General features: G+C 39.9%; 1 protein-coding gene across 1 annotated transcript in view; it reads right to left on the bottom strand.

The window, feature by feature from the left end:
* PPP1CB (protein phosphatase 1 catalytic subunit beta) overlaps window positions 1–17415 on the bottom strand; it is a 29441-nt gene extending 12026 nt beyond the window's left edge. Inside the window, exons 1-4 of the mRNA XM_036379527.2 lie at window positions 17224–17415; window positions 4591–4722; window positions 1064–1294; window positions 638–742 (exon numbers count right to left, since the gene is read on the bottom strand). Of these exons, the coding sequence (XP_036235420.1) occupies window positions 638–742; window positions 1064–1294; window positions 4591–4722; window positions 17224–17275 (520 nt within the window). The 5' untranslated portion in view covers window positions 17276–17415. The remainder of the gene's footprint in view (window positions 1–637; window positions 743–1063; window positions 1295–4590; window positions 4723–17223) is intronic.
* Between the last annotated feature and the right edge of the window lie 5652 nt (window positions 17416–23067).

Raw genomic sequence — 23067 nt, forward strand, 5'->3', positions numbered from 1 at the left:
TACGCTCCAATATTTAGACAAGTCACAGCCCTCAGTCAAATCAACACCCAACATTTTTTTCAGTACACCAACAGGGCAGCACTGGGACAGGTACCCACAGAATGTAGAGTGTCTTGCACTAAAGGCTTTATGGAGTCCATGCAAGCCATGCCTAATCTGTTCCAGGGTCAACAAATCTTCGCTTCAAACTGCGGGATCGACTGCTGTGACCTCAGCAGTCCCACCCACCAAAGTGTTGTGAAATGGTTAAAGAGATAAAGTAGAGAGCCAAGGTTACTTGTGACAGCCACTCTTCACTGCTAGGGATGCCAATGTCAGCAAGGCTGCACTGATATATAGTAACAGCAACAGGTAATGTGGCAAAGTAGGCAATAATTCTAGCATTAAGTAACCTTCAGAGAGGGATACACTGATGGGAATACTTACAGATGCACTTCCCCCTCAGGCACAAGAGGCCATGTGTATCAGGTAAAGAATGACAGTCTACTGACAAGTGCACAGAAAAGCATGATGTTTAGACAACACAAGGTTAAATATCACCAGTTAAATATCAGGTACACACAGCCACACTCCATTTGGTAGAGCATTAACCCAAAATAAGTTTAGATACAGCTTCTAAAAGCAGCCATCAGCTTACCTCCATGACAACAGAAGATCTTCTCATCCACAATGGCTGCAATAGGCAGACAGTTAAAACAGTCTGTGAAGGTCTTCCACAGCTTAATGTTAAATCTCCGCTTGCCTGCAAAAACAGTGTGTGACATTAGGAAGAGGAAGCTGGTTTTTAAAGACAACCTGCAATACATATCAGAGCCTAAGCAAAAACACTAGCAAATTCTGTGAGCACACTAACATCTCAATCTCTTACAACAGCACCTCAAGGACAGCAGAAGAAAAAAATATCACTCCAGAGTGACTTTAATCTTGTCTTGGAACTTAGAAAGTTTCAAAGCAGGTTCACAGAATATTGAAATCCTTTCATTACAAGAGTCACAACTACAAGTGTTTCCAAAACAAAGTATTAATCTGCTATAGTCTTGCAAAAGTAATAGATTTTGCTTACATTCATCATAAAATCCATAGATTCGATTGATGCTAGCACACTCATGATTTCCTCTTAGGAGAAAGAAGTTTTCTGGGTACTTGATTTTATATGCCAGTAGTAGGCAAATTGTTTCCAGAGACTGTTTGCCTCTGTCTACATAATCTCCAAGGAAAAGATAATTAGCTTCTGGTGGGAATCCTCCATATTCAAATAATCGAAGCAAGTCTGTATACTGACCATGGATATCACCTGAAAAAAAAAAGTTTACCAGGGATTAGTGCAACAACCTAAAGACTTACATAAGTCAAGAACTTAAGCCAGCTAATTAATTTTTATTCAGTGATATTAAAAAAGTCATTAATATTACCTTTAAAAACTGGCAATATGCATTACAAAGCTAAGAACCATGCTAATATTAAAGCTGAAGTACTCACAGGATATAAATAACTCACCATATCTGCACAACTGCTATGTCAGGTATGAAGCCAGTCTGAAATGCAAAAGCTACAAAATCTTCACAATAAAGCAGAAGCTTTCTAACCAAGCTTTAATTCACTTAAATTAAAGCAAGGTCAGAAAGAAAACCTCTAATTGAACAGATATATGACCAGGAAGCAAACGTACCTCAAAAAAAATGACATTATCTACTGCAAAAACAGATCAGTGAAGAATTCAGACTGGAGAGAAACTGAACACTGTGCTGGCAAAGTACACTCACTTCAAAGGTCAATTTCCATAACATTGCTGTACTAAGAATCCCATCCTGCAGCATTTAGACTAACTCCTCCTTTGATGCATGTAACAAGCAAGACAGACTCAAAAGACTCCATCCCTTACAAGATACTCAACCCTGCAGCTTGTTGTTCGGAAAAATACCTGTCATGTTACTCTTCCCACTGCCAGCTTTAAAACTAGGCTTTCTACAGAACAGCTCTGCGTGGCCTTTACACCACCACAGTGCATCGCATCAGAGCAGTCAAAGCTGAACTATCTCTGAGCTGTCCATATGGGTGAAGAGGCCAAAGCTGCTCTACAGTAACTTCCAGCATACATGCAATATATTCCAGCTGAGTGGAAAACTTATTATCAGAGTGACTGGATGGAAAACAGATATGCCAAAAGCCTTCAGTACAAGCTGTATGTTATTTAGGTTCAGTACCTCCTGGTCCTGTACATTAAGCGTTACATAGATGTATCTTCACTATTGCTGCTTGTTCAGTGACAAAATCCTGACTTTGCTTAGCAGAGTTATTCTCCAGTAGAGCACAAGCTACTACAGCCTCAAAAGAGAAAAAGAACAACTCACATAACTTTTTTCACCTTAAAAAAGGTAAAAGATTCCCAAACCTGTATGCTCTCTGGTTCAACTCTTAAAGCATACAGTGGTACAAAGAGTACATGTTATATTATATTCCTTTAAACTTTCCATGAAAAATGCAGTACTTCCTCCTTTAGGCAGCATTCTCCATAACTATTTCTCACTCGGGAAGAAGAATCACTTTTCCAATTTTCTTCTAATAGACGTGATCAGTATCTACTATCCAATTTCAGTGAATCTGAAGCTCCACTCGCTAAAATCTCTTTCACACACGTTGCAACAAGAATGATTTGTATTCTAACTGATATTTAGAAGTCTGCAGGTCACAACCTGAAGAAGCAGAGGACTCCTCAACAAATTGTTTCTATGCTGAGTCTAGTACTCCAGAACCATGTTATCAAATCCCCAGACTTCATCACTAACAGAATGAACTACCAAGTAAACACACTACAAAAAATATTATTATTATGTTGTCTATAACTACTTTCAGTTACACACATGCAACAGAGGGACAAATGCACTTAATGGGTAAAAACATTTTGCAGAAACAATTTTATAAAGGTACCAAGGCATTTACCATTCCATTCAGGGCACTTAGCACTTTAAAATACAGCTTCATGTGAGCACAAGTTGAAATCTACCAGATATAAGACTTACATTGAAAACCACATCTATTTTAAAATGGACATTTACATAAGAGCATCTTTCATCTTGCATTAAAACACAGCCATTTGAGATGTAGAGCTTATTTTGAACTGACTTGATTGTAAGACAAGACAATCCTATTATGGTTCCTCAGGCATTGCCTGAACACACAAAAGTAATAGTTCAAAGCATTACCAGCTGCATATTTTGCTTTTGGTGAAAGCAATCATCATTCTTTTGCTTTTATCTAAATGCAGCTCTGACAATTGCTCCAATATTAAATTTACATGCACCTGACACTTCCTGGTACTTTCACTTTTCCATGTTTGGAATCCGATTTAAGATAACAAATGCCTTATTTAGCTGTGCATTAGCTACATCTATTACTGCACACCTAACAGTCCATTCAACTGCTTCCATCTAAACAGATGAGGAGGACCTGACTTTGAAGTAGGAAAATTATTCTTTGCAGACCTTGACTTATGGATAATCTACCTGAGTTTCTATGTTTTCTTCATCTAGGAATACAATAAGACTACACTACAATGAAAAGTCTAAAGAAACCACAATGTGATAAAGTTGCATTTTACCTTCAACTTTACATCATTAGGCAAGCTGGGCTGGTTTTTCCTCCCCACCCTACCAAGCAATTAGTCATTTAAAAATGACTTTGCCATTAGTGGTTGGTTTGTGGGTTTGGCTGTTTTATTTTGGGGTTTGGGGTTTTTTTAATTGGTAATATCCTCTCAATGTAAGAAACATTGCAGACATTGCATCTGCCAGGAAGAAGCTAATCTATGTTTGAGGATATAAGTAGTAATGAATACAAAGACTGCTTCTCTTTTAATATTATGACACTTCAACTAATCTAATTCAAGGAATTTTATGCTTTCAAAGGCATTGGCCATTGTTAATAAGCAAGTTGAGGGATGGTTACAATCTGGTATTTACAGAACTTTTTAGACAATTTTTACAAGCTTGTAGTTACAGTGTACTTTGGAAGAAGTCTAGCATCTTATAAATGCTTAGTGAGGTAAAAATGCACATGTTGTATTTGTGTTTCACAGTAATACTGATGTTTTTCAAAACATGCTGTAAAGCTCAAGGAATTTGTTACATGGTAACTAAGCCTAATTTAAGTCTGCATTCAGTTTCACTTTCTCAATTGAAAGACTAACAATGCCTTCAATTTTTCAAGTGTTTCATTTCACGAGGTCTTTGTTTTGTTTTGCTTTGAAGTGAGCAACCCCAGCATGTGGGCCTTTTAAAAGCAGCTAACTGCTTTTTGAAATAGTGATCAGAAGAGCACCAGCTCTGTACAGGCAAGGAACAGGTTGCAAAATTTGCACTAGATGAGGGCACAAGCAGTCCTTACTGCTAAGGAAACTTGCTCCAAAACAGCGTGAGCAGCACTGGCAATGTACTAAGTGCTAACTGCCTGAAAACTACATTCAAGATTTTGAAGACCTCCCTCTAATCCCAACTCAACCTCATTTGCCTGACTCAGTATTCTTCCAATCCCCCTGGCATAGAACTAGATTAAAACACCTACATATAACATGTATATATCAAGCTTACATACCACAAATTTTCAGAGGTGCCTCTAGTTCCAGAAGAATAGGTTGGCTAAGAAATATTTCCCGTGATTTTATGCACAAGCCCCGAACTTCTGCTTCAGTCATCTGAACAATCTTCCCAGGACGACATCCTCGTACTGAAATGAGATATTTAACAGTTGAAGGTAACTGCCACACAAACATACAGCAACAGCTAAATGCAGATGATCTGTATTTAAAACCTGTATTTGATAAAAAGCCAACATCATATTCTACATGTGTACCAAATACCTTGAATTATGCTGTCCAATGAATTGTAAAATTAATCTCTGATATTGTGGTAATCTGTGATTAAAGATCTATATGCATCTATATGCATTTAATCTGTGATTAAAGATCTATTTGCATTCCTGTTGAATCAGGTCTCAGAAGAGAACAATTTAAGCTGTGCTTTTGTCCATATCTGAATAAATAGCAATTTTAAGAAGCGTTTAATTTAACAGTTCTTTTATGCTAGAGTATTCATAAAAGACAAGAAAAATCTTGATACCAGAAAACCTGAAAACACTTCCACATTAGCACAAGGTAAACTTGTTTAGGACTGTTAAGTTTAACAGCACTAGTTAAATACAAGAAAAAAATGATAGACATTATTATGTTTAAATAAACTGAAACTGCCATATTAGAAACATCACACTAAAAACTATGAAAGTCTGATGGAACTTTCATGTATAATGGCTCTTAAATTACTGAAACCTTTACAGCCAAGAACATTCTAATTAGAAATGAAACACAATTCTCAAAACCTGTAAGTCAGGCACTCAGACCTATATTTAGCATAAAATCAAAAGCATTTGCATGTCATTGCACTCCAAGCCATATCCTCTGGCAAGTTTATCTGCAGCTGCTTCTTTTTACAAGTATCTGTATGATTCCTGTTAGAGGCTGCAGTGTGTCTAATGAGGCAGCAAAATAGAACAATTGTGTTGTCACTTGGGCTGATCCACTTCAGTCTTCCATCTCAGCACAAACTAAACTTCAGAGTTCAAACAAATAAGTCAGAATCTATCAGTGTCTACAATAGGTGAACATCCTCTCCTGCCATCTGTTTTAGATGAAAGTAACATTCAGCATCAAACCATGGTAGTACCTTCAAGGGAAGGTAATATGCAACTTTTGCAGCTCAAATCCAAATGCTTTCAAATTCATGTATAGTAAGACTTTACTTCATAAAAAATTTAGCTACAACTTCAGTTAGTCTAGTAAATTTGTGAACAGAAGAGCAAGAACTATTTCTTCACACATAGCAAATTCCTAGGTCACCTGCTTTCCCTCTTCAAAACAGAAGAGTAAGTAAGCTTGTAAATTTTTTTTTTAATTAACATAACCTCCCTTTTCCTTTTATTTCTGCTTAATACCTAGAAAACTTACTATATAGAGGAGGTCAGTATAATTACATCTAGCATTATCTACATTGTCCCCCATTGCAATGGGGAAGAAAGGATATGAGGGAAAACAGTTTGTCCTAGGTCACCCAGTACTACTGCTCTGGTTATCACTGCATACTTGTCCCAGTGTAACTGCACATCTGACCACACCAATACCGTGCTATAAATATTTATTTTTAATAAACACCAAACACTTGGTGAACAGAGGTTAGGAAGCAGTCACAGGGACACATGAAGAGGCAGAACTGAAGAGTGGTTTTCAAAAGCAGGGAAGAGATGCAAAATTAGATCCTGGGACAGCTAGTTTGAGTGCCAAAAGAGCAGGAGGAATAGTATATCTAAAGCTGAGGATATATTGTAAATACTTAGCTCATTAGAACCTCACAAGAAAAAGGCTGTGTCATACAGGACTTCTTTCAGTGACACTCAGTGAATCACTACCAGGTGATATTTATGACATGGTAAGTCACATTCCTCTTGCCGATTAAGATTTCAACTACTCTTGGGAAAGTAAACAGCATTTTAGCAACACTTCTGTGTCATTTTTCCTCATGTATTAAGATGTTCACTTACACATTAGAAGAAACAAAGGCAGACATCAGAAACAATCAATGTGACTTGCAAACAATATGTGCCTACAGGCTTCCATTTCATCACATTTCAAACAAATGAATGATGTTCTTACAGATACATCTTCAGCCCCATTATTAGCAAAAAAACTACAACCAACCAAACTCAGGCTCGACAGCTTTGCACAGGACTTGACTACCCACTTTGTGAGGTACCAAAATGTTCCAATAATCTTAATTTCAAAAGCTCGTGTTCCAGTAGTTTATAATGATCCCCTTCAGAGACCTGGGACTCCTTCTGATAAGCACAATAAACTGCCATTATACACAAGCAGAGTCTTCATATTACAATGGCTATAATTTTATTTAAACAATTGCTCTATTTTAGACCCATAGCTTGCAACAAAGTGACACCAAAGCACCCAGCAGCACAACCAGCTTCCCAGTCATGTCTTCCCACAGACAGTGCATTCTTTTAACCATAAGCAATGACATTCTCTTCTGTATTTAACTCTCATAATGTCTTGCAGTACCAGAATGATGCCATTTCATAGCAGATCAAAACAAGAAGTCGAACCACACACTTATATCCACTCTAGTTTTGGAATTCAAACCCAGGAAAGTCCACTACATACAACATGAACATTACCAGAAGCAGCACCAGACCAAGCACTGAGACCAAAACTGAGGTAACAGTTCAAGTAGGGTGCCCATAATACTTTAAATAACTTTGACCCAATCAGTTTTTCTTACAACACCAGCCTCTAGCTCCCTTTGAAAGCCACACAGGGGTTTAAACTTGGAACATCTGCTTTATAGAATTGATACTTTGAGTGGTGCTGGATTTTTTCATGAGAAACGAGACACAGAGAACATGCAGTCCCTGACTTCATAATTAACTGCCAGTCAGTGCCCTGATGGTGTTTCTTTACCTCTAACAGTAGAGCCCTAAATGCTGCAAGTCCTTAACAGACAAATCAACTAAACTACTCATTACCTCACTTCAGATTTTCCAGGTTAGAAGACACTTCTACAACTCTGACAGGTCTAGCACTCTCAGAAGAGGAGACAGCATGCACAAGATGATCAGTCCCTTCCACCCTTGGGAAAGGTGCAGATCTCAGCCATTGTACCTTTGCAAAGGCCCCTTCCACCCAAACAGTCTGCAGCTCCAGAGCCAACACACAGGTTCAGTTACATTTGAAGTAATACAAAACCTGGAGTTTCATGAGGAATAATCATCAATACTAGTTAAGATAAAAGCAGTTTTCTCCCACAGTTCCTGGATCAGCAACAAGGGTACTACGTACTGAGAAATGAGCGGCTCCTGTGAGCCCTGAAAGGCTCAGCACTCCACTGGATTCACAAAGACACTGGAAGGTTTGCCAAGCCTTCATCCAGAACAGATGTGCCACAGCTGCAGTACAAGTACACAAGTAAGACTAAGCACTTATTTCAGCAGCTTACATTACAACTAGAATTTTGTTCAAGTTCCCTTGACTCAGCTGAGCTTTGTATGGATTGTAAACAACACTGCATTTAGTTTTTCAAAAGCCAAATCCCCAAGAACAGATTGAAGGGGAGGTTCTAAGAACCAGATCGAGAGCATAAGAGATGTTTTTCAGACTCATTTACAAATTACTAGAGCTAACCACTCCAGTCATGGCCTCTCACACTGCAAAATCTGTAGCTCAAACAGCCTTAAACAGCATTGGGAAAATCATCATTTTTAACAGCTGTCAGTTACCCAGGGCAGAAATATATCAACATTGAAGGTAATTAATTATCTGTAATCTAAAATGCTGTAAACAAGCTTTGATTTACATAAATTAGCCCTTTGATAGGGACAGTAGGGACAGCACTTCTGTTGTAATTCACAAACTCATGTGCATAGTGCTCTGAGAGAACAAGCCCTTCCTCCAGTGAGCTTCAAGCAGAGTGACATGGCACAGGATAAAAAAGAATAAAAGCAAATATATGCACTGAATACTGAGACTTATTTTAGCACAATAGATCCTACAGTTATCTAAAAGCTCTAATTAATACTAGAATAAGCTCTAATTAATACTAGAATAATCTCTGCATCTACACAACCATTGGTAAGCAACCTTAAGAAGTTCAGTAACAGTAATTAGCAATCCAAGACATGAGTTGCACAGGGGCAGTAAGAAAAACTTCAGCAAAAAATATTTTTTTTTAATCCCTCTAAACTTATGCCAGAGTGTAGCAGATTATGTAAGGCAATACTAGCAAGGAAAAGGAAAGTGGGTCAAAATTGGCAGTTCCAAATTCCACTTGCATCCCTTTTTTCCATAGCCTTTCATGAAATGGAAAAAATGAATTTAACCTGTTCTGTCACACTGCTTCTGGTGTGCCTCTCTCTAAGCAGCTAAGCTGCTCATTTTGTGCCACCACTAATAGTTTCTTCAATGACTAAGTCAGCTATGGTATGCACAGCTACCCTAAGCATTTACCTGGTGCTGCTTTCCAAAATCACAGTGTCCAGTTTACTGGATGTAACACTCACAGTTTTATCAAAACATCAGAACCCAGAGACTTCTCCCTGGTATTATAAAAAATTGGGTCAGCATCATTGCTAATAAGCACTCTCTTTTCCATTCACTCTGCTCTTTTTGCAGACATGCACTTACGTGGCCACACAGTAGCCACACAGTAAACTGCAGTGAACTGATATTTTCTTCCTAGAACAAAGATACAACAAATCAAAAATGTAATCTAAATAGTTCCCCAAGGTGAAGAATATATCCTCTGTGAACTTGAGACAGGGCTAAAGAAAGAGTAAGGAGCTGGTTCTCCTCCTTTCCATACTAGCTCCAGCCAAGCTTATGTCAGAAATTATGGCTTTAGAAGTCAATTTTGCCAGAGCAGATCTAAAAAAGACCCCCAAACTACAACCCAAGATTGCAAGCATGCAATTTCACAAATTGCACACAAACAATTCCCTTGCGCTTACACTCCCCCCACATTCTGTGGGATGTTTAATCATTGGTGGTTAACAACTCACACATTTAACTAATTTTTTTTTTGTACTTAAAAGTACTTTTGAGTATTTGGCAAATGTTGAACAGCCTGTCAATAGTAGGAGCAGAAGAGATTTTAAAGCTTAAGGCGGCATTACCTATGACTTGGGGGGAAAAAACAACAAGCAGTCCTCACACTGATATTTGGAAATATGTTTTGAAGTTATCTGCTCTTAGTATTTTTTAAATCCAAATTACATACTTTCATGAGTTTAAGTCAAGAATCTCATACTTGATTTTAAAAGCAACTCTCAATCTTAAAAGCAAAACTTCTATTCCCTCAGAGTATCTTCTGTTATTTAACTTGTTCAGCTGCCATCCAGAAGCAGCCACTCCCTATCTTGCAGCAAAACAGAGAGTAAAGCCAGCAACACAAGTTTTAAATTTTCAGAACTGCTGTGACAGGACTAAGCTTAGAATAGCTCTCATTCACGAGTTACACTGGTGGACAACAATAACATAAACGAACCTGTTAGAACTTTGCTCAATTCAGCAAGAACAGAGCGCTGAACGTACAGCTCTTCTGCAGCATACCGAGCAACCCTGCACCTTTCCTAGGGTACATCACCCAAATTTCTCACTAAAAACAGAATAATCAGTCTTCCTGGGAGCTTTTCTTCCTGAAAAACTGTGCTTTTACATCCAAGTAACCTTGAAGTCTTGCTAAAATTGCCTTCACTAGATGACCTTGATATTAAGTATTTTGGTGAAAAACAGTGATTGCTTACAAACTCATTTTAGCAGGCTTATTTAATATCAAGCACAAGTTCACTCCAGAGTAAGAGACTGCCTAAGCCTTTAATGGGAAAAAACCCCTAACAATTAAGTGGTGTTGTTCTACCCAAACTTGAATTTACATTCTTCAAATACACACTATCCAGCAAAATTAATACTCATGGAGAAGAGGCTTTGAAATGACTTAGAAACAATTATGTAAAATTGCTTCAGGGGATGCTCCAGTAAGCCCAGGAAAACCCATGCAACTTTTACCCATTCCTTTAGCTTTTCATGGACCACCTGCTGCCTTATACTGAAGTTCCATAAATTAACTGCTGTCTCAGTCATCCTGTATCATACATGGTTGCAAGAATTGCTGAATTCAATGCTGAAGGACAAGACCCCATGTTCTGCATTTACTGTTTGCTTAAGTACACTTGAACCTAAAACTCCAGCAACCAGCAAACAGAAGGTAGAAGCCTCTTACAATGCTGTATTACACAGTGATAGTAATTCCTGGAATTACTATCTACTACTACTTGGAAAGCTAACTTAGCATAAAAATTTCATGAAACAAAGAATTTCAGCTTATTTCACAAAGGATGACTTTCTTTTCCCCTATCACAGTGCCAATAAAATTCCTAAAACTCAAGGAAGGTGGAGGTAAATTACAAAAGTGATCTAGTTAACTTCTGAGAAGAACCAAGGAGAGAAGCTACTGAAGTTATGATACAAGAAGCTGGGTGTATTTTCTGCACATCAGTGTCACTGCTGCTTAACCAATACAATTACATGGGACATATACACAAAAAGCTTTATATCAAGCTTGATATAAAAATACCAAAAAACAAACACAAAACACCACCTCAAAACCCAGAAAAGATGGTACTGCAAAACTAAAATGTCCTAGTCAATGTACTAAGCCGATCACACAATAGAAGGTTCATTTCAATGTCTCAAATTATAAAGCAGATACCCAATACCTTCAGAGGCACCTCAGGCTATAGTTAAGAGTGGATTCCCCTCTACAGCCCCTTCACTGAGCACTGCACCTGACCTTAGTGAGCAACAGCCAAATATAGCAGGCTGCTCTCACCACAGTCTAGGGTTCAGCAGTGCAGTTTCTTCCTTTCTGAAAAAGTTACACTCCTACCTCTGGTGGTAACCAATGAGCATTTAAAAGGAATTTTAACAGTTTATAGTTGCAGTTATCTTAAATATGAACAGTTTCTCTCTTTTTATACTATGATTTAGCTGAGCAGGGAGAAAGCACGGAATGACTCAAGTAAAACCTGTGCTGCAGAGTATCTAAATGAAACAGTTAGTGAATCATGGAGCCTTCAAGTGGCCAAACAGGCAGGCAGAATAAAGAACCCCATCACAGTGCCTGGTGCTGGCTCTTGGCCTTCAGAGCAGGGTTTCAAGCCAACCATTCCATTCTTCATGCACTTATAAAGCTAAAGATGAAGTGGCTGATATCTGCACTGCTGAACAAAGCCAGAAACAAACTTCATTCCTTATCCCTCCTCTCTGGTTAATACAATACCTACCCTCCTAGACACATACCAAAAATGCCTATTTTCCTCTCTTTTTAAAAACTATTTTTTGAAAAGTCCTTTGCAAGCAAGTCCTTTTACAGTTATTCTTGTTTATTTTTCTAGTAGCAAATTATCCAGTCATTTCACACCAAGCCAGGTAATAACTCCTGTTTATGCAGGATTCAGCTCCATGGTTTGTTTGTATTGTTTTGCAAGAGATCATTAAGGTCTATTTTATTTCTCTCTTTCTCAGCATCAGTTACAGAGCCTAGAACTGCAAGCACTACTACCATATCATAATACCACACCATCAGGCTGGCTGGATATATTAATTAGTTAAGACAGTAACAAAATAAGAAATGTTATTGACCACAGCACATTTGACCAGTATGCTCTATACTATTTAAAACTAATAAGGAAAAATCTCAATTATTTCATAAGAATATAAAATACAACTTTCATTTAAAAAGTCGAGTACCAGTCACATTTTTATATTTATCACAACCTATAAGACCTCCAAAATCACAAGAAAATGAAGCTTGCAGCTTTCTTAGAAGACAACACATGACATGGTAAGAACACCATGCAACCAGCTTTATTAAGGCAATCATAAAAATCACCTTTTTAGCTGACCATTGAAGCAATAACCATTCCCTACACCTACTGGTAGTCCAACATGTCTCTTCTTGGATAAATATTTCACAGCTTCTTTGGTGCATTGGAACTGCCAGAACTAGTAGCCCTCAGCCTCACCAAAAAAATTTGTTTAGAAAAGATCCACATTAAGTTTAGTCAGATTAATTCAACTTGTTAATTTTGATTAGGAAAGCTAGATGTCTTGCCTAGACAAGGCAAATTTGTTTGTACAGCAATAGAAATGAAGCCCTTTTACAGAAAGCCGTCTTGTACCTAAGGTTACCGTGTCTGGGTTTCCCTGAGTACATCCTCTCTTCCATATGGTAAACTCCCTAGTGTTTACTAAGACACCTATAAATTTAAAAGAGCAGAAATTCATTCCAGCTGGGATGCCTTATACCCATAAATTAAGGATACAGCACAGAAACAGGAAGCCCAACACCCTGACAGAAATATGGAAATCTTACTTAACACCATTCACAGCACGCTGTACAAGTCAAGGTTACACCTATTCCAGGATCTTTGCTTTGATATAGGGGCAACCTTTTCCACACATCACACATCTAAGCTAAATTAAAATTAGCTTAGAACGTGGCTTAAATGTAGACCTGGCGCACTGAATTTAGCTCAGCATTGTTACAATTTTCAGGGCATTTCCCAGACAGGGATACATGGTATTCCTAGATGAGGCAAAACACAAGTAGCAATTTCAGCTGCAAAGCCCAAGCGAAAAAAAAACTTCTCTATTCACATTGGAGAGCAGGATTCAAGCAGACCATTGAATCACAGCCTTCCAATACTTAAAGAGGGCTTATAAGAAAGATGAGGACAGACTTTTTAATAGGGCTTGTTGCAATGAGACAAGGAAAACTGATTTATACTAAATAAATTTTAAAAAAATAAAAGTAGGTTAAGTCTAGATATATGGATGAAATTCTTTTACAGTGACAGTGATGAAACACAGAACAGGATGCCCAGAGAGGTGGTGGATGCTTCATTCCTGGAAATATTCAGGATCACACTGGACAGGGCTCTGAGCAATCTCATCTAGGTGAAGCTGTCCCTCCACTGGAGAGGGGCTGTACCAAGTGACCTTTACAAGCTCCTTCCAACCCAAACCATGGTATTATTCCATATTCCGCATCTGATGTGCTCACGGCAGTATCGTGTGTGCACGTTCCTGTTTGTTATCCACAGCTAGAAGGGACTAGGAAAAAATCTATCCACCAGATGGCATAGCTGGGATAGTAGGAAGGAAAAAAATAATAACATGTAATAAGCACACACACTGAAGCAAAAATAAGACCACCATCTTCATGTACCGTAACATAGCTAAGCCTGATCTGTGATTCTGCATACCAGCACAAGAAGGAAACACTCTTTCAATGAACTTGGATAATTCACTTTCAAGGTCACATCACTCTAAGAGTCTTTTAACAAAGATATGGAATTCTGTATTTGAATGACCTGCAAATCTTTGCAGATTCACTCATGACAGACAGTAAAACTCAAAGTGTCTCCAAGATAGTGAGGCACACATGTCAGAGCCCAGCATCTCCTTCATTCTTCTAGTAAAGCAACAGGAATGACAATTTAAATCTGCCAGATGGTACTTGGTAGACAGAGATAAAAGAAAAGAAAGCACTGTTATGTTCAGACTTTACGTACACACTTGAGTTTTTACCTTCCTACCATTTCCAAACAGTAGTTACTTATAAGGTAACCCTAACTAATGGCCAAGAACTAGACACATTGTAAGAGAAAGTCAATTCAAAATGAGATCTTACCATTCCTAAACTCACCACTTAACCAGTGAATAGAGAAGAACTTGGTATGTGCAAAAGGACATGGAAATTAAAAGCTGATGTCACAGAAGACTATTAACATTCATTATACCCTGGTTCAGGTGAATCTATGAAAACTCTCCCTAAATTCAACTCAAGAGTTAATCGATTTGGCTTTCAGCACTCAGAAGATCTACAAAGTAACTAAGTACACATTCTAGATAAGCAGGTGGGCACACTCCTTGAGGAGTTCTTGGGAAGATGTTCTTGAATTCTCCCAAGCAGCCCAGCTGTAGGCCACTTCATATTGATATCTCAAAAAGAAATGAAAAGCACAATTAAACACAAAGAAAGTAAGACAATCTAAGTAGGTAATTCCAATCAAAAGGCAAGTTAATGTGTCATATAACCCAGAAGGATAAAAACAGTTAGAGTAACCTAATTAAAGTAGGAGCAAGAGCTCCTGACAGTTAATATCACAGCCTAGAAACAGGTGTCACCACCCAGCAACACAGCGACAGCAGTGAAGTTTCCTGCTGCTGTGGCTTTTGACACCCCTTTGAAGGGTTTTGCTACCCTTGAAAAATTACGTGTAGCAGCCACTGAGAGACAATTGTGGACTGTTATTCAAACTTAAAGCCATACATTTCACTTAAAGCAACAAAAAGAACTAAATATGTACTGCATGACAACATTTAACTAAAATGTCTTTTTATTATTCACTGTGCTTACACTTACAGCACAAAAGCCATGTTAAATTATCCTTTTAAGTCAAAGTTGAAGTGTGAGTAATGGAGCCAAACAACTTGCTTTGAACAATTTAACTGGAGATAAGAGTCAACAGAATTTTTTCTGCGCAACCAGCGTGGGGAGGGATTCAAACTCACTTTACCAGAACAGGTCAGCTAAGCAACAGCATGAGCTCCAGAATGTGAGCTGCCAATTGAACAAAAAACCAACCAAACAAAAAAACCAACCTTCATTGTGGAACACTGCTGTTTGAACAACAGGTTAAAATGCTATATGCTAGCAGTGCAACAAATAAAAGATGTTAAAAAGAAAGCAAAAATAATGCATTCCTTTAATTGCTGCCATTTTTTCCCAAATAAAACCTGTAAGAATTACCTATTACATTTCAGATACAAGATGTTAAACAAGGCACTCTCGAATGTTAGCAGATGACAAGCAGAAAGAAAGCACCCCATTCCCCTAAAAAAATCTTCATAGTCTCTGCTCAGAGTTAAAAATGGACTCAGAAACAGAAAAGAAAAATTACAAGCAAGGCTTGGTTCAGAAGTTGTACATACATATATCCCTAAAGGTTAAAGTACTATGGAAGACAAGAAGCACAGAGTAGGCTGCTGAAACACAAGGTAAGAACCATAACCCAAAAGTAATGAAGTTGTAACACAAGTATTTATGGTGTGTGTAAACTGTATGGAAGACATATTTTAAAAGTTTTCAGAAAATAAAAAATAAGCAGAGTAATACTTAAGAGGGAACATAACAATCCAACAAGTTGCACACCAAAACACTGCAGAATCCCCTCCTCCTAAAGCACTTTAAATTACTACACTATCGTGGAACAAGTGTCTTTCAAATATATTATTTAAAGTGTCTCAAAAACCCCAGAAGCATAAATATCCATGTATCTTGACGTCTCCCCCCCAAAAAATTCTGCCATAAAATATCAACATTTACTAGGTTATTATTTAGTTTGTCTTAAAACCCTAACTATTAATCTGTGTTTCAACATCCAGAAAAGGGAGTTTTATCTGCATTAACGATCTAAGAGAAACTTCAACTGATACTTGTTTCTTCATACTATACTACACTGCATATCTTAAATCACAAACATAAGCACAACTGTTCAAAGACTTTACGTATTTTTAAATACTGCTTTTGCTGTTCTTCGTTTTCACATCGAAAAAGATGAGATAGCAGCTGCTAAGAAGTCCTTAAAGCCCTAAACCCCCTGCTTTGTTGTAACTCGACTAAAAAAACTCAGCCTTACAAAACTTGTTTCACGTCCCAAACTATACATGCTCCATAAATTCCTTCCTATAAGCCTTCTGCAATGTGATCCAACTATCTAAGGAGTACAGCTACCAATAAATGAACGGCGCATACCCAAGCAAGTACTCTCATCTCATCTCCGGCATACCAGGTATTTGTTGAACGTGGAATGAAAGATTAATGGAAGAAGAGGCCCAAGAAGACTAAACATTCACGACATAACTTAAATAAAAAGAAAACGCTAGCAGTAATTTCTCAGCTTCTCCAAAAGCAGGCAACAAGCGAGCTTACTTTCAAGGGCAGAATCACTGTTTAATACACAGAAAACCCTCCACAGCCTTTATCAGCCACCCGTAAGAGCCACTTCTGCAGACTGCCCCGTGGGCAGGCTGAGGAATGTCAGCGCACTAAATCCCTCTGCTCCCACCGACACTCACGTACACACAACTCCACAACTAAGGCAGCTCGCACACGTAATTTTACACACGGAGGGCTGCGACTACAACCCGACCGGAGGCACGGGGAGAAAAGGCCGCTCGGCTAGCGAGGAGAACAGCTCGGCTAGAGCGGCGCCCCCAGCTCGCCCCTCAGCCACGCAGCTGCAGCGGGGTGAAGAAGGGAAGATGGAAAATTAGGCTTTTTTTTTTTTTTTTTTTTTTTTTTTTGCCTATTAAATAGGAAGGCAGCCAGACAGGGCGGGCATCCCCCTGCACAGCAGCCCCTCCTCCCTCCGCGGGGCTGCAGGGCCGGGGCTCGGGGCACCGGCGGGACGCGCCGAGCCCGCTCCCGGCCGCCACCCCGGGGAAGGCGCTGCCCCCGCTCGTCCCGCGCCGCACCGCGCCGGCAGCCCCGGCTCGTCCCGCGGGGAGCGGCGGCCGTGCCCTCTGGCTCCCCGCGGCGCCCCGCTCACCTTCCAGCAGCCGGGTGATGAGGCTGTCCACGTTCAGCTCCCCGTCCGCCATTTTGTGGCCACCAGACTCGGTCCCGGGCGGGGAGAGGGCGGGGTGGAGGGCGCTCCACGGAGGAGGAGGAGCAGGGAGCGGCGGCCGCAGCGACAGTGGCTCCCCCCACCCCCCTCCGGCGGTCCCCGGCGGCCGCCCGGCTTCTCCCGCTCCCTCGCAGCTAAATGGGAGAACGCGGCCACCGCTCCTCCCCGCGCCTCCTCCCCTCCTCAGCAGCCGCCAGGGCGCATGTGCCGCCTCGCCCGCCGCGGCCGCTCCGCGCCCCGGCAGCGCGCAGGCGCGGCGGGCTCGGCGGCGCAGGCGCGGAGCGGGCCCGGGCCCGGCCGTGCCCTGCTAGCCCGGAGGCCTCGGGCCGCGGCGGCAGCGCCGGGCTCGGACACGGAGGAGAGGCAGGAAAAGGAGCCCCGGGAGCCTCCGTGCCAGCCCAGGGTCAGCCCTCCGCCTGCTGGCACCGCACCGGTGCCACCTCGCAGTTTATTAAAAATAATTTTTAAAAAACGTGTCATAACTGGAACGACGAGTTGTGCCCTTTACACCGCTCTTCGAACGCAGTTCGCAGAGAAAACTCTGTGGTTCGTGTTTCTCTGCGGCTGGAGCTGCTAAGAGTACTTTTTTGGTGATTTCTGGAACTTCTTTTTTTTTTTAAGATGAGCTCTCTTAAGACATGTTTACATACTTCTGTCAGCAGATGCTTGCCTTGGATGGACAGAGAAGTGCTTTAAAATGTAGGTGGTGAAAACCCTCTGTGAACCGGGAGAGCAGATAAATACATGTATGTTGACAAAGTAACAAAGTGCAGATGTTCTAGGAAAAACAGACCTCTCCTTTATATGCCTAAATATAGATGTTGATGTAGAAACTTGAACTTGAATTTTTCCATCAGTCCCTACAAGCCAGCAAAATGCTTCCACCTTATATAATGTTGAAACCCAATTTTTATCTCTTGATTAGAAGAAAATGAGTATGAGCAAAACAAAAGCAATTAGGACAAGGTGGGGCAGGTATCATCAGGTATCAGATGATGCTAAGCGTCCAGACAGTCAGGTGGAAGAACGCTCTTTTGAAATGCCTACACAGGTGGGCAGGATACACAGAAATAAAATTTCAGCTCATCTGCCCATGATAGGATGTACATCTGTCCTTTGTTGTTTTTCAAATTCTGCTAGTATTGGAAATCTAAATTTAAAAAACAATCCTAGAATGTTTTTTCTTTCGTTTTTCATTAAACTGGGAAAAAGAATTATTCCCCTTATTGAAAGTTCATCCTTATCCCAACTACTTTATTGCTGCCAAGACTAATAGATCTGCAGTCCCTCTTGAGCATTTAGGAATTGTCCCAGTTTTGTTTCACACAACTGAACTGCCCTGAAGGCTATTTTAAGCCATCACAACATCAGGTTCAGACAGTTCATACATAATAATATATTACTGCAGAACATTCTGCATTGATAATTAAATGGGGATATGAAATTATCTTTCACCGTGGCATAAAAATATAATTAAGGCATCTTCCCAAACTCCATAGGACAATAAACTTTCAGGTACACTGAGCAAAACAATCCCCTAACAACTGTTTTTACTAGGCATGCCAGCATCTTCCAGAAACAATTTAGTAGCATATCATCACAACAAAATAATTTAATATAAGCAGAGATGCTATGAAAAAGAACAAGCTGCAAAACATAGCTCATTTCTTTCCTTGTAGATTCTGTGCCAGTTTTATTGGGAGCATGGCTGGGTGACAGCCAGTGCCCAGCTGTACCTGGGCTCTCAGCTGGATGGAAGATCCCCTTACTGTGCTGCATAACCCTGTCAAGTTTGCACCCCTCTTTCTTTGTAGCTTGAGGAGACACAAATGTGTGGGTTTCTTCCTCAGTGGGTTAAAACTTAGCATGTCCTATTGACATAATCCAAGTACAGTAAACAGAATTAAAAGATCAGAGAATGAGGCTCATTGTCTTCTGCAATACAGAGAGCATTAGTCAGTGAAAGCATTTTCTGTGATCAAGGGTGGATGTTCAGTAGTTTTTGGCATTATACCATGCACACATACAGGCCAAAGACAGCTAACTGGTGATTCAAGTACAAGGGGGAACTGCACTGATGCCTTGTCAAAATCTCATTAACAATGCTCACCTTTCTAAACTGTCTTTCAGTTATTTTGAAATTCCTCTCATGTCCAACACTTTATATAAACAAACGCCCACCAAGATGGCTTTGCTTCTAACTTTCCCCTACTTGGTCTCAGAGCTATTTACCCTAAATACCTCATATGTCAACTTTCCTTATCCAATGCTGTCTCAAGATGTCCTTTAATTTGCACTGCTGTGATCTGAAAGACGGAAATTTCCTAAGAAATTGGCAAAACAACTATGTGTTAGTAAATGTCTTTTCCTGAACTGTGACTGTGTAGACATGAGTTCTCCTCACTGAGGCTGCTGTTGCTGGGAATTTGAGAGAGTTGCTTCCCCAGGTACAGAGCACTGACTCAGCATCTCTGCTGTTACCTACTCTTTCCTGGTGACCTTGTGTTGGTTCAGACAGAACTTCTGCTACTCACTGCACATTAAAGTTAGTGCACTACATACACTTTTATGTTATTTACTATGGAGTTGTGACTTTCAAAAACCGTCTCCCTCCTAGGTCTGTCATCAGGTACCTGGCAGACAGTACATGGCAGTATTTTACAGCACTGTCCCATCACTAGAGCTCATTTCTAATGTACTTTATCACCTGGCACACTGTAACTCAGGGCTGACTGCAACTCTTATGTGGATGGGAGGGAGAGGCCAGTAGGAGCCATGTGGTTAATTTTCCAGTGTGTAATTAGGAGCATATCCTCCCTGAGTGGCAATAGCTAAACCACTGCTGCCTCCTCAGTGCCCTTTTCCAGCAGAAATTAGTGATCCAATTGACAGTGTATTTCCTTAGGAGAGTTTGTTTACAAAAATATTTAAAGATCCTATCTCTTTTGTCAGAAATTATAGGGAACTGTATTAAAGTAATCTCAAAATAAACAAAATCTGCAGATAACTCATCCCTGTTTTGTCCAAAAAGCTTAGATTAAGAGATAGAAGATGAAAAGCCAACAAATCCCACTCTGTAGTACTTTATGACCCTTTTCTGTTTCTCAGTATTTGCCCTAAAACTGGGTAAATAGTTGGGTTTGGTTATAATATTTTAAGATGTAAAAAATAAAATAATTATTCTTCTACACTGAGCTAAACCCAAGATTTTCTCAACCTTCCTCACAAATTAAGGATGAGAGTCACAAACTAGCCAGCAGTTTGCATTTGGAGGCACATAGCAAGGATGTGGAAAACTCTCCTCTGAACTCCTGCATCCATACTGGTTCTCTTGATATCCCTGCTTGGAACTGGAACACTTTATATAAACAATGAAACACCCACTGGCCCAGGCACTCCAGTCTGGGTCTGTGTCCAATTAGTGCCCCAATCATTCAGTGCTACTGCTGTTCTGTCTCTCTTAATCTAGTTTTTGTTGGAAACATGAGATCTTTGATTGAGACACAAATGCTATACTCCTCAAGGCAATAGTATTTTTTGAAGAACAAGATTGTTTTGTAGATTAATACTGACCCTTGATTCCTGTGAATGTAGTTATGCCATCATTGCCTTTTATGCATATTTAAAAGGCAGGGCAGGTCTAGATATTCCCAGAAAACAGATTGTTTATGTCAAAAACCAATGCTGAAACAGTAAAAAAAAAAAAAAAAAAGGAATAGATATAGTAAGTAAGACCTATATTGAAAATCTTATTTTTTAAAAAAGAGCAGCTCCCCCTGCCCTACCCTACAGCTCCCAGGTGGGTTAGAGAGTCTGGAAGGCAGGAGAGAGTCTCCCAGGAGCTGCATGCAAAATGGGGACAAGGTGAAGCATAACCAGGGTTATGTATTACAGGTTACTTCATCTCTCTGTGTCAGAACTATTTAAAAGTGCGAGAAGCATTGTTTTGGTTTTTTTTTTTCTTTAAATAATGTTTATTAGCATGTGATACAATCTCAGTTCCCCTGGCAGCCTGTCCTACTGCCCACAAACCATGAGAAATACACAGCACTTGCTGAGGCGTTACTCCCCAAGTGAGGAAGGGGGAAGGACTTCTGGAGCAAAACAAGGAAAATAATTTGGGCCTGCAAGATCTGCAGTTTGCAGGATGTCAATCAAGCTTACTATTCCTCTGCTTTGGAGAGAAAAAATCTTCTACTGTTTCCCAGGAAGGAGCAGCTGCAAGAACTGAAAGTGTCTGCATCTATTTTCCTCAGTAAACATGGGAATATTTAGTTTCAGCAAAACCAGATGGTTTACGCCCTGTGAATATGCTGGCATTTGACACCAGCAGCCACTTTCACAAAGTGCATGCAGAGAGTGGGAAAGAACTCCTTTAAACCCCGGGACCTGACACAAGAGATAAAAGCTCTGAAGGCAGAAATAACAGATTGACTAAAAACCCAACCTTTATCCAGGGATCTCTTAAGTGCTCTCTAAATATCATTAATCAGACTACATAACAGTCCATGAAGTGATTAAATTTTGACACACATTTCTTACACTGAGGGTTACACTTAAAATGAGAAGGTAAATAAGTTCCTCCAGGTTATGTGGTGAGTCATGGTCTGGTCTCCTGCATGCTCTGTCTATGTCTCTTCTCACTAATGCCTCTCCAGTGTGCTGTGTCCTCAGCCATATTCCCAGGACACAATTTTTAAATGTGAAACCATTACAGTAATAGCACAGGGACAGGATTGCAGTGTTTGCAGCATAAATCACCATAGCTGGGGCATCTGAGTGCTCTATGGGGAATTTATAATATGCTAAAGAGATTTATGAACAGCCCTCAAACCTCTTGCTAATGGCGGTCACAGTGGGTGTTAAGTGACTGAAAGTTCTTAATTATTTGATGATTTTTATTGATTTGTGTTGTTATTGCTTAACATGACTCTGTAGTAACAAGGCATCTGTCAATCTGAGAATGTTTTCCAGCCAGTGAATTATTAAAGTATGTGATTCTTATAGGTTCTCACTGTTCTGTTGGACTGCTGGCAGGCTGAAGTGGTTTGCTCAAGAATACTCATAGCTTGCAGGGCAAGGCTAAAGGGGGGCTTTGGGCATAGCAGTCTCTGATGGATGCACCACATGTTCCTGAGCCAAATCTGCCCCTGCTGACTCTCTGCTGTCTGCTGCACCTAAAAGCAGGCTTGGGAAGGATTTCTTTTTACCTGCAGTTACAGGGGGAACCTTCCCAAAAAAAGTACATTAATTCACGACTTAGTGAAATATGTATTTACAGTGAATCACTAGGTATTGCTTTTCCTTAGACCTACAACCATGAGCCCTAAAGGGGTTCTAGTCCTGGTTCAGGACACAGCAAAGGCCTACAATATCTGCTTCAGTCTCCTGGAGGGGAGCTGTGTTGTGCTCCAGTTTATCCCATCGTCTGCATGATGGAGGGTGTGCCACTGAGCACACCTGCCCTGCAGTTGAGGCAATGCTATAATTTAATATACTTTGTGATCAGCATTTTAAGAGTTTGAATTTGCTATTTCTCCATTATGTAATTACATAATAATAATAATTTAGCTAACATAATGTATGTGGAGTTTTGCTGTTGCTTCTTATGTAAATTAGAGAAATTTAGCAATATGTTGCAAAATGGATATGTCTATTTCAGGCTGAGATGTAAGAGGTTACTTTGATTCAGAATAAAATAAAAAGAAGCTGTTGGAAAGACCTATTTTATAGAGAAATAACTATTTAATTATAACTCTTTATCCC

The sequence above is a fragment of the Molothrus ater genome, chromosome 3 (assembly GCF_012460135.2).
Source record: "Molothrus ater isolate BHLD 08-10-18 breed brown headed cowbird chromosome 3, BPBGC_Mater_1.1, whole genome shotgun sequence".
NCBI classification, from domain to species: Eukaryota; Metazoa; Chordata; class Aves; order Passeriformes; family Icteridae; genus Molothrus; species Molothrus ater.